The 25,376-nt window shown below is 48.7% G+C and overlaps 1 protein-coding gene across 2 annotated transcripts in view; it reads right to left on the reverse strand.

The window, feature by feature from the left end:
• The window catches only part of LOC146830108 (riboflavin transporter 2-like), a 349,232-nt gene that overhangs the window by 234,534 nt on the left and 89,322 nt on the right, over positions 1 to 25,376 (reverse strand). For both annotated transcript variants that reach the window (XM_085604327.1, XM_085604328.1), the window contains exon 2: positions 4,429 to 5,526. In XM_085604327.1, the coding sequence (XP_085460453.1) occupies positions 4,429 to 5,447 (1,019 nt within the window). In that variant the 5' untranslated portion in view covers positions 5,448 to 5,526. The remainder of the gene's footprint in view (positions 1 to 4,428; positions 5,527 to 25,376) is intronic.

The following is a 25,376-nucleotide window of genomic DNA, read 5'->3' on the forward strand; positions in this document are numbered from 1 at the left end:
TAGGATGTTAGATATGATTTGGGATTAGGTTGACTTGACCCTCCAGACTTCTGTCGCCACATGTAGAGCTAAATGTCAAGTCCCCTTCACCCCCTAGTTGCACGTCAATCACACGTCATGCTGCTGCGCGCGCATTTCTGCCAAGTATTTCTGCTGACATTGCGAAATTCTTTCATGGAACCACCCTATTATGACATCACACCTGATGACGTTCTTTAGTCACACCCAGTTACGCCTACTTCTGCTACGCATGAATGTATTATCTACACTATCAATTGTTACGCCTCTTGCATTTGCTTCACTGTAATGCCTATTGTATAAAAGTAATTAATTATCAATAAAGTATGTACTTCACTTCCTGAACCTTCGTGGTGATGGAACTTGAAGCAACCGATTCGAATCGTCCATTGGAATAAAGCCCATTCCGAACCTCTAATATCACGGATTCTGCCTCTTATTTACTGAGCTATTTTTATTATGTTTCTGTATCAAATTAAGTCCCGGTAATTAAATTATTTACCACACTACGGCCCACGACAATATAGCATCCCCACCGCTGAGCCCCCTGTTGAAGCTCAACATTGAGCAACTCAATCTAATAACTCAGACAGGTTACACTTGCAAGGCACAGGGGAGTCCTGGGCTCCCCACTGGCCCACCTTGAGCCTACATGAACTTACCAGCCCTCTACCCTGCCTGACACTTCCTGGTTAAACCCCTCCCCGACCTTATGTGTTTCAAACAGGACACTAGTTGGTGAACCAAAGCGAGCTTGGGGTGAATTCCAGAGGGGAGGAGATTATCAAAAGTTGCTGAAGGGGATTAAGTTTTGTTTTTAGGTATGGCATAGACACAGCTTTAGCTTGTGCCAGCCTCATATTTCCCCCCAAAAATCCTAATAAAAATACACATGCATGGAGGGGCTTCTGGCCCGCCCTCTTCATCTACTGAGCTGTTCAAAGGTCATTCATAATTCATTTTGCCCACCCCAGCCTGCAGCCTGGGCTGGTGCAGCAAGTCAACCCAATTGAACCATTGGCTCCCTTCACTGTGAGTGACAGCATTGTGCTCTTGCATATGTGCACAGCCACCTAGAAACAAGTGCACTTCAGTGCCTGGCTAGGATGCCGGCCTCTGCTTCCACTTCTTCATTCATTTCATATTATGTGTATTCATTTTTGCAAATGGTCATTTTTAAGTTACTTTACTTTCTTTTTCTAACATGTGCACCCCACATATAGACAAATACACTTTTACTTTTTTTCATTTCATTTTTTTTTTCATTTTACACTTTTAATGTCTATTGCATGTGCTTGCAAAAATGTAAATAAAACACAGGCATGTTAAGTCTGGACAAATTGGCTTTGTCAATGGTTTCTAATTCTTGAAGGCAGGCACGCTGACTTATCGCTAAGCAAAGACTGACCCACATTGCACCCTCCTCCCTCTCATGCTCCTCCCTCTCAAGCTCCCCTTCTGACCCTGAGCACACCATACCCTCATTAGTTCTCACCCCCATACTCTACCTCTCCTTCCTAACCATGCACTTACTATCACTTCTATTACACCCCTCCCCTCCTTCACACTTCTTTCCTCTCTCTCACACATCCCTCTCTTATCTTTTCTTCCAACCCCACTCCTCTCTATTACGGTCTCACCTCACCCCTCACATGTCTGTCTCATCCTCTTGCACTGCTCTAGCCCTCTCAGGTATACCCTCACCGTGCCCTCTCAGGTATACCCTCACCATGCCCTCTCAGTTATACCCTCACCATGACCTCCCAGTTATACCCTCACCATACCCTCTCATGAATACCCTCACCATGCCCTCTCAGTTATACCTTCACCATGCCCTCTCAGTTATACCCTCACCATGCCATCTCAGATATAGCCTCACCATTTCCTCTCAGCTGTACCCTCACCATGCCCTCTCATGTATACCCTCACCATGCCCTCTCAGGTATACCCTCACCATGCTATCTCAATTATACACTCACCATGCCCTCTCAGTTATACCTTCACCATGCCATCTCAACTACACCCTCACCATGCCCTCTCAACTACACCCTCACCATGCCCTCTCAGTTATACCCTCATCATACCCTCTCAGGTATACCCTCAACATGCCCTCTCAGTTATACCCTCACCATGCCTTCTCAGGTATACCTTCATCGTGCCATCTCAGTTATACCCTTACCATGCCCTCTAAGTTATACCCTCACCATCCCCTCTCAGTTATACCTTCATCGTGCCATCTCAGTTATACCCTCACCATGCCCTCTAAATTATACCCTCACCATGACCTCTCAGGTATACCCTCACCATGCCCTCTCAGGTATACCCTCACCATACCATCTCAGTTATACCCTCACCATGCTATCTCAGGTATAGCCTCACCATGTCCTCTCAGCTGTACCCTCACCATGCCCTCTCAGGTATACCCTCACCATGCCATCTCAGTTATACCCTCACCATGTCCTCTCAGCTGTACCCTCACCATGCCCTCTCATTTATACCCTCACCATGACCTCCCAGTTATACCCTCACCATACCCTCTCATGTATACCCTCACCATGCCCTCTCAGTTATACCTTCACCATGCCCTCTCAGTTATACCCTCACCATGCCATCTCAGATATAGCCTCACCATTTCCTCTCAGCTGTCCCCTCACCATGCCCTCTCATGTATACCCTCACCATGCCCTCTCAGGTATACCCTCACCATGCTATCTCAATTATACACTCACCATGCCCTCTCAGTTATACCTTCACCATGCCATCTCAACTACACCCTCACCATGCCCTCTCAACTACACCCTCACCATGCCCTCACAGTTATACCCTCATCATACCCTCTCAGGTATACCCTCAACATGCCCTCTCAGTTATACCCTCACCATGCCCTCTCAGGTATACCTTCATCGTGCCATCTCAGTTATACCCTTACCATGCCCTCTAAGTTATACTCTCACCATCCCCTCTCAGTTATACCTTCATCGTGCCATCTCAGTTATACCCTCACCATGCCCTCTAAATTATACCCTCACCATGACCTCTCAGGTATACCCTCACCATGCCCTCTCAAGTATACCCTCACCTTACCAACTCAGTTATACCCTCACCATGCTATCTCAGGTATAGCCTCACCATGTCCTCTCAGCTGTACCCTCACCATGCCCTCTCAGGTATACCCTCACCATGCCATCTCAGTTATACCCTCACCATGTCCTCTCAGCTGTACCCTCATCATGCCCTCTCATTTATACCCTCACCATGCCCTCTCGGGTATACCCTCACCATGCCTTCTCAGGTATACCCTTACCATGCCCGCTCAGTTATACCTTCACCATGCCCTCTCAGATGTACCCTCACCATGCCCTCTGAGTTATACCCTCATCATGCCATCTCAGCTATACCCTCACCATGCCCTCGGTATACCCTCACCATGCCCTCGCAGCAATACCCTTACCATGCGCTCTCAGCTGTACCCTCACCATGCCCTCTCAGTTACACCTTCAACATGCCCTCTCAGGTATACCCTCACGATGCACTCTCAGTTATACCCTCACCATGCCCTCTCAGGTATACCTTCATCATGCCATCTCAGTTATACCCTGACCATGCCCTCTAAGTTATATCTTCATCATGCCATCTCAGTTATACCTTCATCATGCCATCTCAGTTATACCCTCACCGAGCCCACTCAGTTATACCCTTGCCATGCCCTCTAAGTTATACTCTCACCATGCTCTCTCAGGTATACCTTCATTGTGCCATCTCAGTTATACCCTCACCATGCCCTCTAAGTTATACCCTCACCATGCCCTCTCAGTTATACCTTCATTGTGCCATCTCAGTTATGCCCCCACCATGCCCTGTCAGTTATACCCTCACCATGCTCTCTCAGGTATACCCTCACAATCCCATCCCAGATATATCCTCACCATGCCATCTTAGTTATACCTTCACCATGCCCTCTCAGTTATACCCTCACCATGCCCTCTCTGGTATTACCTCACCATGCTATCTCAGTTATACCCTCACCATGCCCTCTCAGTTATACCCTCATCATTCAATCTCAGTTATACCCTCACCATCCCCCCTCGGGTATACCCTCACCATGCCCGCTCAGTTATACCCTCACCATGCCCTCTCAACTGTGCCCTCACCATGCCCTCTCAGTTATACCCTCATCATGCCATCTCAGTTATATCCTCACCATGCCCTCTTAGTTATACCCTCACCATGCCCTCTCAGTTATACCCTCACCATGCCCTCTCAGCTGTACCGTCACCATGCCCTCTCAGTTATACCTTCACCATGCCCTCTCAGTAACACCCTCACCATGCTCCCTCCTGGATGGCTTTTCTCATACGCTCCTTCCCTTCTAGCTCAGATGCTCCTCCACCCTCCATTTTACCTCCTTACCTGTTTGGTAGGAACATGGCCACGAAGCAGGCCAAAGGATTTGCAACGGCAGCCAAGGTGGCAGAGAGGTGGTAGGCGGAGTTCCCATAGGGCAGGCAGGAGTAGGACTGTACTGAGGGTAGGACAGCGTTGGTGAGGGCGTTCGCCCATGCCAGCAGGATGAAGATGTAGATGACCTGAGGCCACGAGTAGGTCCCAGCCCCGAAGGAGCTCTTGCCCTGCCCTTTGAACCCCTCCACAGGGCTGATCATTGGTCGATCCTCCACGGTTTTCAATCCTGGTGAATCTTCTCTGCCGTTGACCTGCATGGATTTACCCTGAAGTCTCACTTTGGCGCGCTCCCGCCGTGTCACCGGCAGATGGTTGAGCAGGAAGAAGGCCACAACGCATGTGGCCATCATGCAGCTGAGGAACAGGAAAAAGATCTGGACTGAGAACCTGGCAGGCTGGTACCAGGCCTGGAGTTTGTGTCCATCACTTCCAATGGACGTGGTGTTGCTTGATATGTGAGTCGCATTGATGCACTGGACAACGCCAACCCCCTGCCCTAAGGCCACCAGCCCTGGAATGAGCCCGCTGAGCCCCTCACCAATGAAATATGTGGTCAGGTAGTGGGATTTCAACCGCATCATGAAAGGCAGGAATGTCACTGAGGAGGTGCAGTCCACCACAGACAGGAAGAACATAAGCACCAGTAGGGCGGTACTGCGGAGGGCTCCTGCCACCATCGTGGTCTCCCTCCAGAAGAAGGCCAGCAGCAGGCAAGCCAAGGCACCAATGCAGAGGATGGCATAGATCACCGCAACCTCATTGAGGCGGCCTGGCCAGAAACGGTGCGCCAGTGTCACAAAGAGAGGCCCAACATTGGCAAACTGGATGAGGATGGTGAGGTATGAGGGTAGGTACCAACCTTCTGGGATCTGAGGGACAATTAAGGGCAGCTCCACCCACATCCCATTGATGGCCACCCAGGACCCTGTCCCAAGAAGGCAAGCCAGCACGTGGACTGCCAGCGCCATGGTGCCACTCCCTCACTGGGGCTGCCACAAGTCACTTCCTAGGAGTTTGCAGCTGGAGTCCTGCGAACAGTAGCTGCACCTGGAATGAAGCGAGAAACAGGACTTCAACAAGAGCACATCAGAGGACCAAGCTCAGCTCCACAGCCCACCCACAAAGGATTGATGAAGCCACACCAAAACGAGGTGAAAATGAGTGAACAACTGAGAGGTGTTGGGCACAAAAAGGCATGTTGTAAACTGAATAGCAGCAGAAATCTGCCACCAGGTCATTGCTACTGTGGTTGTGTAGTGATCTCCCTTCTAGGTCCACTTTGATTCTCCCTTAGTTTTGCATTTTAGACGTTGTAGACTGCCTCTTCTCGCTCTGCCTAGCCACATATAACACATTTGTTTTTGCAACATTATTTTGAGAATGCGCTGTACATGTTGTTTATTATTCAGGGACTCTTCTTGGAATTTCATCTACACATTTTGTGCAAGGTTGCCGGGAATACATAGCAACATAGTGTACTGTTTCTTTGCTCTTTCAGTAACAGTTCCTAATATTAGACATAACACGGTCGCACAGCTGCATCTCCAGCACAATAGTTTTAACATATACACAGTGTTCCTTCCTCTTGGGGGCAGAGAGGAGAACTCCAGCAGAGAGGAATGTTCTGGAACGACAGCAGTGCCTGACATGCAGCCCTGCGTAAACTACATTTACACTCAAGATGAGGCCCACCTACCTACATACACCAGGTATGGGGTCCTGGGCCAATACCAGAGATCACAATTATATCCCTGTGCGAATATACGAAGTTACTTCGCATGTTAGTACGACCGCGTTTTTTGTTTGCATTCCTTTCCTACGCAATTCGTAACAACAAATTGCAGTAGGGGTTGCTGGATGTTGGAATAGTATAATTTACTATTCCAACTCCAGTCTATGCGGACACTAGGGAAGGTGTTGGATTTAAAATCCAACACCCCCCCCCCCCCTAACGCAAGTCGCTGTTCCGACTTGCGTCGTAAAGGTTTTCTAAGTAACAACGCGTGCGTACTAACGTCCGCGTAGTAATGGCATGCGGAGTAACGCATGCTAAGTAAACGCCGTTTACCCCCTGTGCACATATAGTAAGGGTAGACCTAGAAAGATATATATTTTGCCACGGTTGGGATGTTAGTAATTTGTTTAGTTGCTTCTGCCTAATGATCGTAGCACACTTGCTTCATAATAGACTATGATAGTTTCAATAAATATATTGTAAAGGTTCTTCGTGTCTTTCCTCGGTTTACAACAGGCATGCATGAGTGAGTGAGTGAGTAACGAAAGGGAAGGATTTCTTTCCACGGTTTCCTTGGGGACCTGAGGGTCATGTTTGCGGTTGCCAAAATCACCTGTTACACTAGGAAGGTTCGGAGTTCAGGTGAGGCACTGTGAGCTAGCCAGGATTGGGCCGACAGGCACTGATTCCCTGGAGAGACTCAGTCCTTACAATCTGACTCCCTGTTGTCCTAACACACAGTTCTGCTTTTACCAGCAGAATGAGTGCAAAAATTGGAGGGCTGTTGTTTGTACTCAGGCCCTAGGTATCCACTATGTGTGGTGGAGGGAGGCTGTTGTTTGTATACAGGCCCTGGCTATTCGCTCTGCGTGGTGGAGGAGGACGGTTACTTGTACACAGACCCTGGGTTTAGGAGGCTGGCTCTGTATATGGTATTACCACTAGGTGGCAATACCATGCACAGAGTCCAGAGGATTCCCAAAAGTGTACAGGGCTCAATGTAAAACCTAAAGTGCTCTATTTGGGGTAGTGTGGGCGAGCAGGCTTAGGCCTAACACAGAGGAGTGTGAGACATTTGTTGCACACACATGAACAATAATGGACACAGGACTCAACAAGGAGATTTGGACCAATTTTATAGAATTATACTTTGTATTTCATTTTAAGTCCTGGGTCTTTGTAATAAGGTAAGCACGTTTTTAATCAAAAATACTTTTCACTTTCAAAAAGCGACACTTAAAAAGGTGAGTATCGAATTTACAATCTCAGTCTTCAGTGCCAAAAGTGAGCAAGGGCCCTGGGTTAGGTGAGTACCAAAACTGCACCACCAGTGTCACTGAGGTGGCCGGCTGCTGAGTTCAAAATTGGAGTTTGACCCAATGCTTCCCAATGGAGATAGGAGATGCCTGGAGCCACACTGATTAAAAGGTAAGTAAATTGGTTGCAGGGGCAAGACTTTGGGGGCTAGGTTAAGAACGGGTGGGGGGGCACAAAGCAGTATCAAGCATATAATGCCACCAGTACAGTTGCGGCTGGGTGCAGGGTGCAAATTCGACGCCAGGCGCTCAATGCTTTTCAATTTGGATTCCTTGGTTGGCAAAGCGGCTGTAGGCGTGGCACCGGAGGTTGCAGGAGGAAGACCAGCAACAGCTAAGTGTAGGGGGTTGCAGGGTCATCGTCGGTTCAGCTCACCAAGGCCCAGGGGTTTCGGGGGCAGGGGTGCCTTTGGACATGGGAATCTTCTTACCAGAGCTGGCGCCATGGTGGAGGGTAGGAGAGGTCAGCCACTGCTGGACACCAGGTCATGATTGCCGGGGAGACTCCACTGCACAGGTGAGCCACTCGGACTCTGGCTATGGGCGATGGGTGCGGAGTGTGCTGGAGACACGGGTCTGCCTGGATCCAGAGTCTTTGGAGTCGGTTTCTTCTGGACAGGTCCGCTGTACTCGGGAGATTGAAGTCTTTATTGAAGGCAGCAGTTCTCCCAGGGGTTTCGGAGGTTGTGGTTGCAAGACAGGTCGCAGGGTCATCGAAGCTGGAGACAGGCCGGTAGGGCTGGGGCCAAGACAGTTGTCATCTTCTGCTTCTGCTGCAGGGTGTCTGCTTTATTTTTGGGTAATCGCAGATCTGGGATCCAGATGTTGGGAGCCACCTAAATACTAAATTTAGGAGGCGTTTTAGGGGAGTAGCAGGTAGGGCCAATGAACTCCTCACCTGGAGTGACTACACCCTCTATTATGCCACCCTCCTGAGGGAGGGGGCATAGACCTAGCCCTGATTGGAGTGGTCCTCCCATCCTTGAGATGACGGGGACTGAAAAGTGTGCTTTGCCTCGCTTCCCCCAACATAAGGAGAGGGATTGGCAGTGGTGGGCACACCTCCTGTCTTTTTTAATTTTCCCGCTGGTTTTCCCACCCAAAGTGGGGGTATAAACCAAAGGCTGCCATCTACTGCTTGCAGCAGAGGCTGGGGATCGCATTACGAATGCGGCAGGCCATTAAAACTTTCCTTCTTCGAGCACTGGCCCATCATGGGGAATGAGGTATGACACCTATGCCCAGGATTTGAATTGCATTTGGTCCCAGAGAGCAGGGACTCTCTACCCAGGGGTCCAGAAACATGTCTGCTCTTAGCTGGCTGCCTACAGCCGGTCAGAGACCACACCAGGCTTGGTAGGGATTCGGGGGCAACTCTGAGGTGCCCTCTGGGTACATAGTACAATAAATCCCACACTGACATCAGTGTGGGTTTATTGAAAGGCGTAGTTTGGTACCAAGCACTGTATTCAGTGAAGCCATCACGATGCTGTGGAACTCGAGTTGTCGAGTTCCCAGCTCATGTACTCTCTATGGATTCACTGCACTCACAATATTACGAAATGGTGCCTCACTATTGTTGGGGCATATCTGCTGCTCGTGCAGATATGCCCCCTTCATGTAGTATAGTGCACACTGCCTTAGGGCTGTGAGGCCTGCTAGAGGGGTGACTTACCTATGGTGCCAGGCAGTGCTAGCCGGTATGGCACCCAGTCAGGGTGCCATGCCATCTGCAGTATCTGAGTTACTGCAGTACGTGGAGGGAGGCAGGGCTATTAACGTGTACTCAGACCCTGGGTATCTGCTCTGGGTGATGGAGGAAGGGCTGTTACTTGTACTCAGGCCCTGGGTATCCACTCTGTGTGGTGGAAGTTGAGGGCTGTTACTTGTATTCAGGCCATGGGTATCTGCTCTGCGTGGTGTGAGGCAGGACTGTTACTTCTAATCAGGTCCTGGGTTTCCGCTCAACATGTAGGAAGGTAGGGATATTAACTTGTACTTAGACCCTGGTATCTACTCTGCGTGGTGGTAGGGAGGGCTGTTACTTGTACTCTGGCCATTATAATCCACTCTGCTTGGTAACTGAAGGGCTTTTACTCATACTTAGTCCCCGAGTATCCACTATGTGTGATGGGAGCAAGGGCTGTTACTTGTCTGTGCTCTGAGTATTCACTCTCAGTGGTGGAGGGAGGGCCGTTACTTGTGCTCAGGTCGTCTTTATCCATTCTGAGTGGTGGAGAGAGGGCTTTTATGTACTCAGGCCCTGGATTTCCGCTCTGCGTGGTGAGAGGTAGGCCTGTTACTTGTACTCAGGCCCTGGGTATCCACTCTGGGTGGTGGACGGAGGGCTGTTACTAGTACTCAGACCATGGGTATCCGCTCTGTGTGGTAGAGGGAGGGCTGTTACTTGGACTCAGGCTCTGGGTATCTGCTCTGGGTGGTGGAGGGAGAGCTGTTACTTGGACTCAGGCTCTGGGTATCTGCTCTGGGTGGTGGAGGGAGAGCTGTTACTTGTACTCAGGCCCTGGGTATCCGCTCAAAATGGTGGCGGGAGGGCTGTTACTTGGACTCAGTCCTTGGGTCCCCGCTCTGGGTGGTGGAGGGAGGGCTGTTACTTGTAATCAGGCCCTGATTATCTGCGCTGTATGGTGGAGGGAGCGCTGTTACTTGTACTCAGGCCCTGGGTATGTGCTGTGGGTGGTGGAGGGAGGGCTGTTACTTCTTCTCAGGCCCTGGGTATCTGCTCAGTGTGGTGTAGGGAAGGCTGTTACTTGTAGTGAGGCCCTGGGTATCCACTCTGTGTGGTGGAGGGAGGGCTGTTACTTGTACTCAGACCGTGGGTATGCATTCTGCATGGAGGAGGGAGGGTTGTTACTTTGACTCAGGCCCTGGGTATCCACTGTGGGCGGTGGAGGGAAGGCTGTTACTTGTACTCAGGCCCTGGGTATCCGCTCTGGGTGGTGGAGGGAGGGCGGTTACTTGTACTCAGGCCCTGAATATCGGTGCTGCATGGTGGAGGGAGTGCTGTTACTTTGACTCAGGCCCTGGGTATCCACTGTGGGCGGTGGAGGGAAGGCTGTTACTTGTACTCAGGCCCTGGGTATCCGCTCTGTGTGGTGGAGGGAGGGCTGTTACTTGTACTCAGGCCCTGAATATCGGTGCTGCATGGTGGAGGGAGTGCTGTTACTTTGACTCAGGCCCTGGGAATCCACTCTGGGTGGTGGAGGGAGTGCTGTTACCTGTTCTCAGGCACCGGGTACCCACTCTGTGTGGTGGAGGGAGGTCCGTTACTTGTACTCAGGCCCTGATTATATGTGTTGTATGGTGGAGGGAGTGCTATTACTTGTACTCAGGCCCTGGGTATCCGCTCTTGGTGGTGGAGGGAGGGCGGTTACTTGTACTCAGGCCCTGAATATCGGTGCTGCATGGTGGAGGGAGTGCTGTTACTTTGACTCAGGCCCTGGGTATCCGCTCTGGGTGGTGGAGGGAGGGCTGTTACTTATACTCAGGCCCTGGGTATCCACTCTAGATGGTGGAGGGAGGGCAGTTACTTGTACTCGGGTGCTGGGTATTTTATTTATTATTTATTTATTATTTATTCTTATAAGGCGCACAGCTACCAAAAGGTTTCCCGGCGCCGCCAGACAGGGAAAGAGGAAAAAAGCTATTTATTGGTTAAACAAGCAGGTTATTAAGTGTTTGTGAGCAGTTTATTGGTTAAACAACCAGGTTTTTAAATATTTTCGAAAATTACTGAAAACAGTTTCGTTCCTAAGAGGTGGAGGGAGGGAGTTCCACAGAAGAGGACCCAGGTAAGAGAAGGACCGACCGCCCGTTCGTGACAGTCTGATCCTAGGAACTGAGAATTTAGCCTGAGTCGAAGAGCGAAGAGAGCGTGATGGTATATAAGGATGGACGATGGCCTTTAAGTACTGAGGGGCACTACCAGACTTGACCTTGAGCATATAGCTCAGAGCTCTGAATTTCACCCGATTCTCAACCCTGAGCCAATGGAGACCACGGAGAGAGTTTGAGACAGAGGCCATTCTAGGGGTCTGACAGAGCAATCTGGTTGCTGCGTTCTGCAGCACTTGCAATCTGCGTAGCATATCCTTATTGACACCTAGATACAGGATGTTGCCGTAATCCAGTCTGGATGTAATAAGAGCCTGGACCTCAGTTCTTTGAGTGGAACTCGGCAACATCCAGAAGATTTTTCTAAGCCATTTAAGGATGGCGAAGAAGGTAGATGCCACCTTCACTGCTTGCTGCTTCATTGACAGTTGATCGTCAATGATAATACCCAGATTGTGAAACTTGAGTAGTGGGTTGAGGGAGAATTCCCATTTCAGGCGGCCAGTGCTGGGGGCCCCAAAGGTCCTTGTTGTTTCCCAGAATGAGTACTTCATTTTTTCGCCGTTGAGTTTTAGCGAATTGGCTTGCATCCATCCAGCAATTTACATCAGACCAGTCTGAAGAGATGATGTCTTAGATGCCCTGTCCGCAGACAAGGAAAAAGTTATTTGGGTATCGACGGCGTAGGAAAAAATTGACAGCCCAGCTTCTTCAGCAATAGTTGCGAAAGGCTCAACATAAACATTAAACAATAGTGGGCTCAGAATGGAGCCCTGTGGAACTCCGTAAGGTGAAGGAAAACCTTTGGATGCAGCCTCAGAAGAGAAAACCTGGAACGTGCGATTAGTCAGAAAGTCACCAAGCCAATTAAGGGCTGGGCCAACAACGCCCAATGATCACAGGGCTATCAGTAACACGGTATGGGACACCATGTCAAAGGCGGCACTTGAATCAAGCAGAATAAGTGCGGCAGTATCCCCGGTATCCAAATGACCACGCAGCATCTCAGTAACTCCGAGGAGTGCAGTTTCGGTTGAAAAGCCTTCCCGGAAGCCTGACTGAGATGGGTGCAAAAACTTTTGAGAAGCAACAAATTTGGTTAGTTGAGTATTGATATGGTTTTCCAAAAATTTTGGAATACATTGAAAGCAAGGAAATCGGGCGAAATTGGACAATTGCGCCTGATACGCATTGGCTTTTTTCAAAAGCGGGAGGACCATAGCATGCTTCCACTCAGCTGGAATAAATGATTCACGTAGGGAGGCGTTAAGCAACTCCATAATAACTTTCAAGACAGATAGATCCATTTTCTGCATTACCGTAACAGGAAGCTGGTCTGTAGGCGAGCCAGATTTAAGGCTGTTTAAGATTTGTTTAAAAGAAGTAACGTCTAATAATGCCCAGTTTTCTAGTTTAGAACTGGATTCGGCAGGCTGACCATCCAACTGTTCAGCACTGCTTGATGTTAAGGGAATCTTAGTAACTGGCTGTAGAATATTAGTCTGTTTAACATTCAGGGCAGAGTACATTTTTTCCACTTTTCCGAGAAAGTACTTAGCCAGATCCTCACATTGTGCTTCGGTAAGTGTAGGGGGAATGGGTAGATTACCTGCACCGGACAAATCTTTAACTACTTTGAGCAGGGTTTTAGGACTATTCTGTGCATTATGTATAATGGTTCACAAATTCAGCTCTGGCAGTGTTACAGAGATAGTGGTAAACTCTTATGGCCATTTTATACGTGAACTTAAATTCTATTGCGTAGTACTTCCTCCAGCGTCTTTCAAGCGCTTTACATTTACTTTTTTCCTGCTTTAATTTCTCCGAAAACCAGGTGGCAGGAGGGCGATGACTGTTCATTTTCTTCGTAGAGAGAGGGAGACACATGTCAATATATTTTGCAATCAACAATGAAAACTTTCTAGGTCTGCTAAGGAGACCTGATTAATATCGGGGGCATTATTGGCTAGAAGCTGATTAAAAGCTTCCATGTTCAGCTTCCCCCAATTTCAACATGGAACTTTACAACCAAGGACAGCTGTAGGTGGATTAGGCAGATCTTGCCTAATTCTAAAGCTAGTCAGGTGGTGGTTTGACCACGTCACTGGGAGAGCGGGGCAACAAACAATCTTTGAGAGATTGGAAAAAATAGGATCCAATAAATGCCCAGCCGTGTGGGTGGCACCAGAGTTGTGAAGTAAAATATTCATAGCAGCTAAATCCGAGATCAAAGTGGTGCCTATCCCACAAGTCGGGACCTCGAAATGGAGGTTCGAATCGCTCAAGATGGTAAAATTGTCGATATTCAGAAGATAAGGAGCAATCAAAGGACAATAGCCCGAGGGCCAGCAGGCCCAGGGGGCCGATAAAGCAGAAGCCCTGGGAAAGTAAACTGGGGACTCAAGGCCAATTTCAATAAAGCGGCCTCGCAACCTATGAGGGTTAAATCTTCAAATTTGCATGTGTATAACTTATTGTAAATAATCACAATTCCACCACCTATTCTATCTTTCCTGTCCTTCCTCATTATTGCATAGTTAGTAGGCAAAGCATTGGCTACATCAGGGCCGGAGCTATCATGTAGCCATGTCTCCGTGAGGAACATGGCATCCGGCTGCTCGCAGGACAGTAAATCACAAATGTCCGCCTTGTGCTGCGGAAGTGAGCGGCAGTTAATGTTAAGAAAATTAAAATCTTGAGTACATGCATTGTCGGCTATATCAAAAGGATTAGCTAGTACCTTAGAATTGGACAAAGTAGAGGTAGAAACCGCCTTGGTGTTATTAGTGTAAGTATTTAATACATACTGACAATAGATGCAGCTTGAACCTATAGATTCCGGATGGAGTAGCACACAATCAGTATATTGCATGGGGCGCAAAGCTAGTAGTTGATCATGAGAATAATTAATAATAGTTTTGCTAATTTGAGCAGGGTTCTTAGCCCCTAGACCTGGCCTGGCGCGTCCATTGTGTGTTCGATCTGTGTCCATTAGATAGTGTTGTGGGTGGACGGCGTGCAGTGACTAGAGCGCTGACTGCAAACAGCGCGTGGCCGAGGCAAAATGGCCGCCTGGCGCTGAGCAAGCAATGTTAAAAGATTAGAGAGGCAATGGAGTTTAACACACTCTGAAACAATAGCAGCAGTCTATCAAATTAGCAGCATAAAAAGGTTTAAAACCCCCAAATATGGGAGCGCGCGGCGCGGCGATTCAAGATGGCCGCCGGGTCAGGAGCTCCGCTCGAACAAAGCCGACTCGAGCGTGAAGGCACCTCATTTATGCAACGGAGCTTCGCTTCAAAGATGGATTAGTTTATGGGACACTGCAGAGACTGTTTTGGCAAGTTTTTTTGACCGAAATGCGGTCTTTTTGTCACTTTAATTGCGCATTTTCTACTCCCCTCAGATGGCGGCCGCCATTTTGTTTTTTCTGCAGCGTTTTTCTTATATTTTTCTGCTGCCACTGAGTCTTTTGGCCAATTCCCTGTTGTTCTCTTGTGGCACTACGGCGGTGGCTGCGTTGGTTCACATTATGCCATCTTTTTGCGCAAGTATTTGTTAGTGGTTGGTCTGTATCTTCTAGCAATTACTTCAGAGGGAGCCAGTTGTGTTTCCAGCGTCCCAGTACCCTTCGCTGTGTTGTATCCTGGCACTTTCATCTTTTGCTACGCCTCCTCTTGCTGCTGACTAAGCAATATGACTGCTGTCCTGCCTGCATTCCGCCATTGGTTGTTTTTGTCATAATTGGTTGCGTTACCATCAGTATGGAGGGCGTACATTCAACTAAACCTCACGGTGGTTCCACTGGGGGAAGGAAGGACTCAAGTAACCCTTCTGTCAAGCGTACCAAAAAAGACCCGCCTTCCCCAAACAAGTCTCCGCTGCCTCTCACTCTTGAGGATATTATGGAAGAGTTGCGCCTTATTCGTCCTTTTATGACAGACACTGTTGCTACGCTTCAGAGGTTAGATGATAAATGGTCTAGTTTGGATACAAGACTGTCTGAGGTGGAACAGAGGATCAGTGATGCACAGGATGTTGTTACTAAACTTGACACTCTCACCAAAGAGGTCGGCCAGCTCAAGAAGGTAGCGGAGGATTTGGAAAACCGCAATAGGCGCAACAACCTGGAATTTATGGTATTCCGGAAGGTTCGGAGGGGTCGGATATGATCCAATTCCTAAAATCTCAAGTTCTTCAAATTGTTGGCCTCCCGAAATCCTCAGACTTTAACATACAATGTGCTCATCGTCTGGGGCCATCTAAACCTCATGGAATCATAGCATATTTCCTCCTCTACTCAGATCTTATGACGATTCTCCAGGCCGCCAAGCAACATAAGCAAATGATCTGGTCTGGGCACAAGGTCTTTTTCACTCAGGACGTTTCCAAGCCTACGGCTTCCCGTCGAAAGGAATTTTTGGACCTCAGACCTGCCTTGAGATCTATGAATGCACGCTACGGTTTAATACACCCTTGTTTTTTCAAAATGACCTATAAGGAGAGAACTTTTAGTTTTGAGGATCCTGCTGACTTGCGGAAGTTCATTCATACTCACAAGGGAGAACTTATGGAATTGAGCAAACCCTAGTTGTTTTTCGTTTTTTTAAGTATATGACTACTTTGTTCTTCTAAAATATTCTGTTATATGTTGGATAGTTCCTCTACTTCTTTTGCTCATTCCTTGTTTTTCCTTTTGTTTTGCAGGATTCCCCTATGTGGTGTTCTTGTCAAGGTCACCCTTTGTCCCATCCTGCTGTTTTCAGTGTTTATCCCTTTTCTGTTGCTGTTTCTTTCCCTAGATGTTTGGTAAGTTCCTTCACTTGTCCTTTTTGATTGATATATTGTTCTAGTTTTCCAATTTATAGTCTTTCGTCTTTCAGTTTTTTCTATCTCTGTGGTAGTCTGTTCTCTTATATGCTCCTTTTAGTGCGGCTGTTTTGTTCTTCGTCGCCCCCCTCTCACAGTAATGTTTCTTGTTCAATTGCTTTCTGTTGCTAAAGTCTATTGGCTTTTTGTCACCCTCCTTTGGATGCCTTTTGGGGGTTTCTGTACCCCTGCACCCTTCTCTCTATTTTTCCCCTTTTCCTCTTCGCTTCTTCCCCCCTTTTGCTGTTTGCTCTTGTAGGATCCAAATTTTAGAATATGATTAGCACAGTGTAACTAAAACTAACTTGTTTGACTCGACCCAGTAAGAAGGCCTTTTCGTGCATCCATTTAGTTAGTACGGCGAAAAGGGCCGAAAACAGACCCCGCGGCCATCTTGGCCCTCGGCTCTCTTCGTCTAGAGGAGCTACCATCACGTGGTTCCCTGAGCCCATATTTCCCTTGTTCAGCAGACCTTAGTTTTAGAAGACAGGCTGAATTGTATTTACGACCGAGAAGCAAGGTCACATCTGCTAAAGGGAGTACCAAGCAAATTCCTTCTGAACCTGGGACGAGAAGGGAGTCACCCGGTCGACCTTCTTCTCTTAAAGATAGTAACCTTTTTGTATCATCGAAACTAGATATAGGATGAGCTCATTAGGAGCGCCTAGACTGGCTGGTACTTTTCCACTTATAAGGTTTTGTATGTTGCACTGTAATGTATAAAAGTGTGGTTTTGACGAGGAGCCAGCAGTCTTCCTCGGCGCACCCCTTGGGTGAGGATCGACGAGGCTCCTCTATGTAGAGTTTCCTGTTTGGCCAATAAACGTTTGAACCTTCTACGTTGCCAACTGCTCGTTATTTGACTTACATTGCGGGCCACTGGCAAGTGTGGCCCTTGAGACGAAAACTTGGATACAACAGTTGGCGACCACGAAGGGACCCCGTGATAGGGTCCGGCCTCCCCCGTAATCGGGTGGTAGGTCCGAGGGCATTCTTCCGGTCGGGCGGGCGGAGAACGAGCTCGAGAGTTCCGCTCCGCGCGCTCGAGCGGGAAGCTCTCTGCTGCTAGTCACCCTTCACCGGGGTCCTACGGGCTCGACTCAGGAAACGGACCGGTTTTGGTCGAGAGGAGTTGGAAGCGGAGAACGGACATCCGTACCAGGGTGCACCCGGTGAGTAGAATTTTGATTTGAAGCACTGGCTACAAGCAGTGCCTGTTTTGGTTTTGAAACACACGAGTTGGAGCGTGTAGTGGTATTTGAAGCACAGGCTCTAGGGCGGTGCATTGTTTTTGAAGAAGGCACTGAGGAGTGGTGCCACTGTTGGTTTGAAGCCCGATTGGTATGGCTGGGCACTGATTTGAAAGTACATGTACATATGATATGATTTGAAGGGCCCATTTTTCTGACTTGATGAACCGCGCGCGGAATATAGCCCGATTGCACCTGGGAAACTCACGACCCAAGCTGGGTAGCCGCGAGGCATATCCTCGGTGAGGCACCGACCTCTCCGGGACAGGCCTCAGTGGTGAACCAGAGAGGCAGTGAGAGGATCCATGGTGTAGTCAGGGATGTCTATTGTTGAACATACTACCGATTAGTGTGGGATTGGCTCACTGACTAGGTGGTAAAAGTTGTAAACTCTTGATTGTGGTTTATGTCATTTGTGTTTGTATTGAACTAATCACCATGCCTTGTTTTAGTAAATTGAACTGTTTCAGCTGTTGTTGTCGGTCGGGTGACTCTCGGCTAGCTGAGAGTCAGCCTGCCCCGCCGGAAGGCAGCCCCAGCCACTATATGTATGTAAAGCATGGAATCACCCCTTTATTGTTTTGTACTCTGTGGCATAAGTATACTAAAAGTAACAAAGAATTGCAATGGCCAAAGACTGGCTCGTTTGATGAGAAAAAGATTGCTTTCTTGCAGGAACAACTGTTCTCCAGACGCAGCCGCCAGGCTATGTTCGATGCTCTGGGTTCATGGCTGAAAGAAGCTAAGCAGCGCCGAATAAGGGAGGAGAAGCAATCTAGGGCTAAGGCAGGACAGAATGTGACTCAGAAGGCCATGGCTTATGATAGGTCTCAAGTAGAAAAGGGAATAGACTGTATGAACCGTGAATTTCGATTGAAGGTAGATAAGAGCTATGTGACTCGGTCCAATGCTGAAGATGAGATAGAGGATTTATTGGATATACGACCACCGCCTCCTTATGTGCCGCAACGGCTGTACCCGGAGGTGGCTGGAGTCTCGGCTTCAGCCACGGCCGCACCCTTAGGAATCTCGGGAGCCTCAGCCCCTCCGGCTCTCCCCAGTCCCCCTCCCTCGACAGAGCTCTCCCGACTGTCTACATCTATGTCGGATGTGATTACTATGTTACCAGCATTTCTAACTGCTACAGCAGCTGGGACAACACAGCTGCCGCCCGGGTCAATGACTTCCCCTTCTGCCTTGCCCTCCTCCTCCGCGAGTACTACGCCAGTAGCAGCTGTCACCACTCCGACACGTCCGGTCCCCCTGGCTGAGGGTAAAAAGTTGTTTACTCGTTCGGCCTTGGGAACCGAAGAAAAGGACGCTATTGCTGTGCAGGCATCCCAATGGATGCGGCAACCCATTTATTTATTATCAGATATTTGGAGCACCATGAGGGATTACGAACCGGTAATGCAGCAGCATGCATTAGAACATATGGCAAACCGCCTTATATCCTTATGGGAACAGGCCCACCCGGACGGAAGGGCTCCGGCCATATTATACGATATTGTCACACAAGCCCACAAATCCCGCCTTACCCCCGAAGAAGTGTATGAGAATGTGCGGACACTGGTGTCATATAGAACCCGCCTGCAGCCCACTAACCCTCCGGGGCTATCCCAGTACCCTATGCGGGAAGTACACCCTATCTACCATCCCGAGATTACGGAAGTAGTAGACGCCCAGGGGGTAGTCACTCGTCACCGAGTGGAGGCGCGTTTCCAGGAACAATGGGTGTACACTCCCTGGAAACGTAGTGAGGTGTTGTCACTAAAAAGTCAGTTACCAGATCCCAGGAAGAATCCCACTGCGTATTACAAAGAGCTTACTGAGGCGGCTTCCTCCGCAGTAATGACGCTGGCAGATATCGAGCTATTCTTCGCTCTACTAGTACCGGTGGACATTTGGCGCCAGGTGCATGATCAAGACCATGCAACCGAATTTGGGGGGACCTGGGAACAACTACGGGGATGGGATAGGGATCGTAAACCAGGGAATAAGCCCCGAGCGGAAATATTGGCCCTCCCTGATAGGATAATAAATTACATGCATTCACTGATCCCTCCCCGGAAAGTGGACTGGGATAAGTTGACAGCCTGCAAACAGAAAAAGGATGAGAGCGTATCTGATTTCTTTACGAGATTTGAGGGAGTTTTCATTGACTTCAGTGGACAGGACCTAGCCACTGAAGGGGGGGTACGGTTGTTCGTGAATCGATTCGTGACCAATCTATTGCCAGAGGTGTCGGCTCGATTACAGCCTGCCGAAAGCACCTGGACAACCACCACCCCGTCAACAATATTGAGCATGGCCCAATATTATGAACATCGGGAGAATGAACGCAAAGAACAAAACAGAAAAGAAGTCGAAGGATTTAAAGACTCGAGTATTGTTACAGCAAGTAGAAAGAGGACGGGGAAGAGGTAGAGGGTCACAGAATTTTGCTTCGAGAGGGGCGGGTTTGCCGCAGACGATGGGACGGACAGATTTGGGCATAAACCAATGCGCCTTCTGTAAACAGGAGGGGCATTGGCGAGCTCAGTGTCCGTTACTATATGAACAGAACAGTGTTCCGAGAGGACGGGGAAGGGGACGTTTCACTGGACAGCGAGGGGGATCTACGAGAGCAGAGCATTCGGCGACAGGTGAGATAGGTCAGAACTGTTTCGACCACGGTCAGGGAAGACAGTATTATAATGACGATTATGTGGCAGGCGAAGGATCGGGTTATTCTCAAGCATAGGACAGCCAAAGACAGAGTCAGGGGCAGGTGTCGATTCCAATTGATCAAGCTGGACCTTACGTTCATGCACGACTACTTAATGCATCAGGTAAGTTTCTAGTTGACACTGGGGCCATGAACAGTTCCGTTTCACGTGCCCTAGTCCCGGGGGCTGCTCTGTCTGGCCAAAATAATGTGTCTGTGGGGTTTTCTGGAACTCCGGTGGTAAGCCCCATCTCGGAACCGCTTCCCCTTACCCTGGGACCGGTATCAATAGACTCACCTTTTCTTTTGACCTCCCAGTGTGGAGAGAACCTTTTTGGCATGGATCTACTAAAAAGATTACATGCCCCCATCTATTGTTCCCCAGAAGGGGTCTACCTGACCATAAAAGACCCTTCTCCCCTCTCTGCACAATGCTTCTCTAAGACAGAACCTTTACCACCAGAACTGGCGAACATTCCGGAGACCCACTGGGCGACCGGAGACACTGATGTGGGCCATTTACGAATAACCCCAGTATCGATTACCTTAAAACAGGACGCCCGGTTACCAAAAATTCCCCAGTATAAAATTGCCCCTGCCGGGGAATGGGCTCTAATGGCTATCATTCATGATTTGATAAAGACTGGAGTAGTGGAAGAAACGGCCGCTAATACATGTAATAGCCCTATTCTTCCGATTCTTAAACGAGCCCCGACACAACCGACTCCTGATTATGCTGATACCTATCGATTTGTGATTGACCTTCGAGAAATCAATAAGATCGTGGTACCCCAGTACCCTGTGGTACCTGATATTAATTCCGTCCTGACAATGATTCCTCCAACGGCACAATTTTTCTCAGTTATTGACTTGAAAAACGCTTTCTTTAGCATCCCTATACATCCAGATAGCCGCTATCTTTTCGGCTTCGCATTGGGGGGCCGTAGCTTCAGATTCTGTCGCGCCCCCCAGGGGTTTACAGAAAGCCCCAGTATCTATAGTCAGGCATTGAAGAGGATACTGGACACCTTGAGTTTGCCACCAGGTAATGTATTACTCCAGTATGTCGATGATCTCCTGGTGGCCTCTGATACTGAGGAGGGCTGCCGAACGGCGACAGTGAAATTGCTGCAACATTTGGCAAAACATGGTAATAAAGTATCATTGTCTAAATTCCAATATTGTCGACCGGAGGTGACCTATCTCGGTCATCTCCTGTCGAAGGAGGGAAGGCGATTGACCCCGGAACGTATTGCATCCATTACTAACATGTCTGTCCCTCGCACGCAACGTGATGTCCGTGCTTTGCTTGGCATAACCTCTTACTGTCGCCAATGGATTCCTAACTACTCTCTCATCACTAAACCTTTCTTGTATTTGATCACCAAAGACGTGCATGAACCCCTACCTTGGACTGATGAGTGTCAAATAGCTTTTCTTTCTCTGAAGGCTGCTTTATGTTCTGCTCCTGTGCTTGGCACCCCGGACTACCGGAAGCCTTTTGTGCTTTATGTGCATGAGGTGGACGGTTGTTCGCTTTCAATGTTAACACAGGACTTTGGAGGTAAGCAAAGACCCTGTGCATATTTCTCAGCGGTTTTGGACAACGTCGCCAGAGCACTTCCCAGCTGCCTGAGAGCCACGGCCGCAGTGGCATTGGCGATCAGGCAATCGAAGGGCTGGTCTTAAATACGGATCTCACAGTAATGGTACCACACGCTGTGGACGTATTGTTAAACAGAACCCAGACGCAGCACTTAACTAGTGCGCGTCTTACGGGGTACGAATTGACCCTGTTTGCACCTCACATAACTATTAAAAGATGCATGACTCTGAATCCTGCCACGTTGCTACCCCTCCCCAAAGGAGAAAGTGGCCAGGATGTACATGATTGCATATTCCGGACTGAAGAAGAGACAAAGGGCTGGATAGATCTAACAGTCACCCCCTTATCGGAACCCCAAGGAGAATTATATGTTGATGGCTCATGTTTTAAATTGCCCAACAGTAATATGGTTGCGGCCTATGCAATAACCACCTTGCGGACCGTGGTAGAGGCGGCCAAGGTACCATATCTTTCCGCCCAAGCGGCTGAATTAATCGCACTACTTAGAGCATGTGAGTTGGGAAAGGGACTGAGGTTGAACGTCTACACCGATAGCCAGTACGCTTTCGGTGTAGCCCACAGTTTTGGGAGGTTGTGGGCAGAACGGGGGTTTCTTACGTCCCATGGTGAAAAGATAAAGAATGGACCATTGGTCGAACGACTGCTGTCCGCATTAACTTTGCCAGAAGCCCTCGCCATTGTGAAATGTAGTGCCCATAAGGCTGTAACTAATGATGTAGGGAGGGGTAATGCGTTTGCAGACAAGATTGCTAAGGAAACTGCCCAGTCAGATACCCCCTCCATGTTTGTAGTTAGTCAATGCAGAAGGATGGTAGAAGCAGACATTTTTCGAAACACTGTAGATAGTGTGAGAGAGTTGCAAAAAGAAGCCACCCCAGAGGAGCTGCAGTATTGGCAGGAGCGGGTGGGGCGGTTAGACGAGAATGGGTGTTGGACGGATTTATCAGTAAAATGCAGTTGGCTGCTACCGAATGCATTCGTGAATGCGGTAGTGGCCATGGCACATGGTCCCGCTCATGTCGGGGTCCGAGGCATGTGTGCAATGTTGGACCCCGTATGGTACAATGTTAATATCCAGAAAACGGCTAGAAATCTGGTCCAGCATGGTATGATTTGCCTCCAGCATAACCCGGGGGGTAGTACCCCTGTGTTGTCAGGGAGCTTTGCCCCACCTACCTTGCCTTTCGAGGTACTCCAAATGGACTATATACAACTGGAACGGGTAAACAACCTTAAATATGTTCTGGTGGTAATCTGTACCTTCAGTAAATGGGTGGAAGCATACCCCACTAAGGAAAACACAGCTATAGCAACTGCTAGAGCCCTAATAAAGGAGTTCTTTCCCCGATATGGGTTACCACGAGTAATCTGGAGTGATAATGGGACACATTTTAATGCCAACCTAGTTCAGCATGTATGTAAAGGTTTGGCAATTCGACAGAAGTTCCACGCCGCAAGGCACCCACAATCAGCAGGCCTAGTTGAGAAATATAATGGGATCCTGAAGTTAAAATTAGCTAAACTACAGGACACGACTGGCCTGAAATGGCCCGATCTTCTGCCCTTGGCCCTATTGTCTGTAAGAACCACCCCTCATTCTCGGAGTGGGATTTCCCCTTACGAGGTGGTTTTTGGGAGACCAGCCAATGTATGGGGGATGCCCCGGCCTAAGTCGTTTAGGGATATTGAGTATCCTATGCTGGCCGATTACCTTTATGCTTTAACTAAAGATCTCCGTTCTATCCACCAACAGATTTCAGCAGTACTGCAGCCTCTGCCGGAGGGCCCCGGACACAGCATCGAACCAGGTCAGTGGGTCGTGATTCGGAACTTCCAGCAGAAGTCGAGCTTGGAACCCCCAGCCACATCAAGTGCTCTTGGCCACGAGGACGGCGGTGAAGGTCGAAGGGAGGCAGCATTGGATTCATGTTTCCCATCTGAAGCGTGTCCCGCTTCCTTTGCCTGAGGATTGCCAGGACCAAGAGGAGAACGAACGGCACAGAGGTGAGCACGACGCCGAAGAGCCGCCGTCCCCCGAAGCCCACGGAGAAACAGAAGGGCAGGGGGAGAGGGCCACGAGTTCAGGGGCGGCTGTGTCAAATAAGGCCCTGCCTGGGAATCAAACGCGTGACCAGGAGGGACACACATCTTGTTCCTTCTCTGATCCCACTGTGCCCGTTTTGTTCATAAATCCTGAAACCCCTGGTCACACTCGATACCACCTGCGGCCCCGCAAACGGAATGAGACTCCCCGGTCCGGCTTACCATAAAAGGTGGAGTCCGATTTAAAGGACCTAGGGGATCACATGAACACTGGACTGAACCCGTGGAGGGCGTGGAACTATAAGTGATAGCCCTGTTCAGAAAGAAGATAGAGACATTGATAGCAAGAGGGGCCCAGGTAATCCTCCTCTTCGACCAGAGTTGCGTCAAGTGCAGCTCCAACGCGAGAAGTTTTTGCATCCTTGATTTTTATTCCTTTTTCATTTTTGGTACCTCTACTGTTTTGGAATGCTAAAAGTCTGGCTGTGAGGCTCTAACTTGGACACAGGAAAGAAGCACCCTCCGGCAGAATGGACTGCATATAGTTTTTCCTTCCTGTTTTTATTGTTTCACGAGTTTAGAACTGGACTTTTAGTGAGAATGTATCCCTTTGCTCGTTTCGCCCTTGAAGAAGAACGTCCCATAATTCCCCGCCCTAGATATGCACATTTACCAATGTTTTCCACGTGGAGTTTGCGTGCTAAAATTGTGTTCATTTCTATAATAGCCGTGTCATTTCTATTATGTTTAGGATTGTTCATTTATTTAGAATTCCGCCACCCAGTCCATACCTTGGTGTTAACTACCCCCACTCCTCAGGAACACCATTTTCAGACTTTGGCCCCCCACAAAGAAAGGCATCGTCAGACTTATGTACATAATGCCTTCATTGAAATGTTGCATCAGACTCACAGTTCCACGAATGTCACCGATTGCTGGGTATGTGGGCTCCTCCCTTCAGTAATGCATAAACATGATTTGTTTATATCAATGCCATTGTCACATCTAGGGAGCTGTGAAGCCTGGTTTAAATTGCTGTCTATGATATATGAGCATTATACTGTAGATGCACGTAGATTCTCGGAGAAAGATTATGAATTGATATTGGCCTACATAGAGAGGCATCAGGGGTTCACTCCCAATGCAGAAGGCACTGATGGCACGTTGGATCCAACAGCCTGCATGAATGTGTATATGGACCATGAGAACGATACCTGGTTAAGGGATGAGGTATTAGATTTTGTATCCTTCAACTTCACCGAGTATTTTAGATACTTTCAGGAACGCAATGTCTCCGAAGACAAGATTATACCTGTCCCGGTATTAAATACGTCATCCTCTTTCTGTGTCCAGGGTTCCGGCCACTTGTTCGTAGGATCTAGCAGATGTAATTACACTTATCGATTACGAACTTTTAGTAGTCCTCCCATTCTAACTCCCCCGAACATATATTTTGTATGTGGGGAGAATGCTTACACCTGGCTTCCCAGGGGAT

The sequence above is a fragment of the Triturus cristatus genome, chromosome 5_1 (genome assembly GCF_964204655.1).
Source record: "Triturus cristatus chromosome 5_1, aTriCri1.1, whole genome shotgun sequence".
In the NCBI taxonomy this organism is placed as follows: domain Eukaryota; kingdom Metazoa; phylum Chordata; class Amphibia; order Caudata; family Salamandridae; genus Triturus; species Triturus cristatus.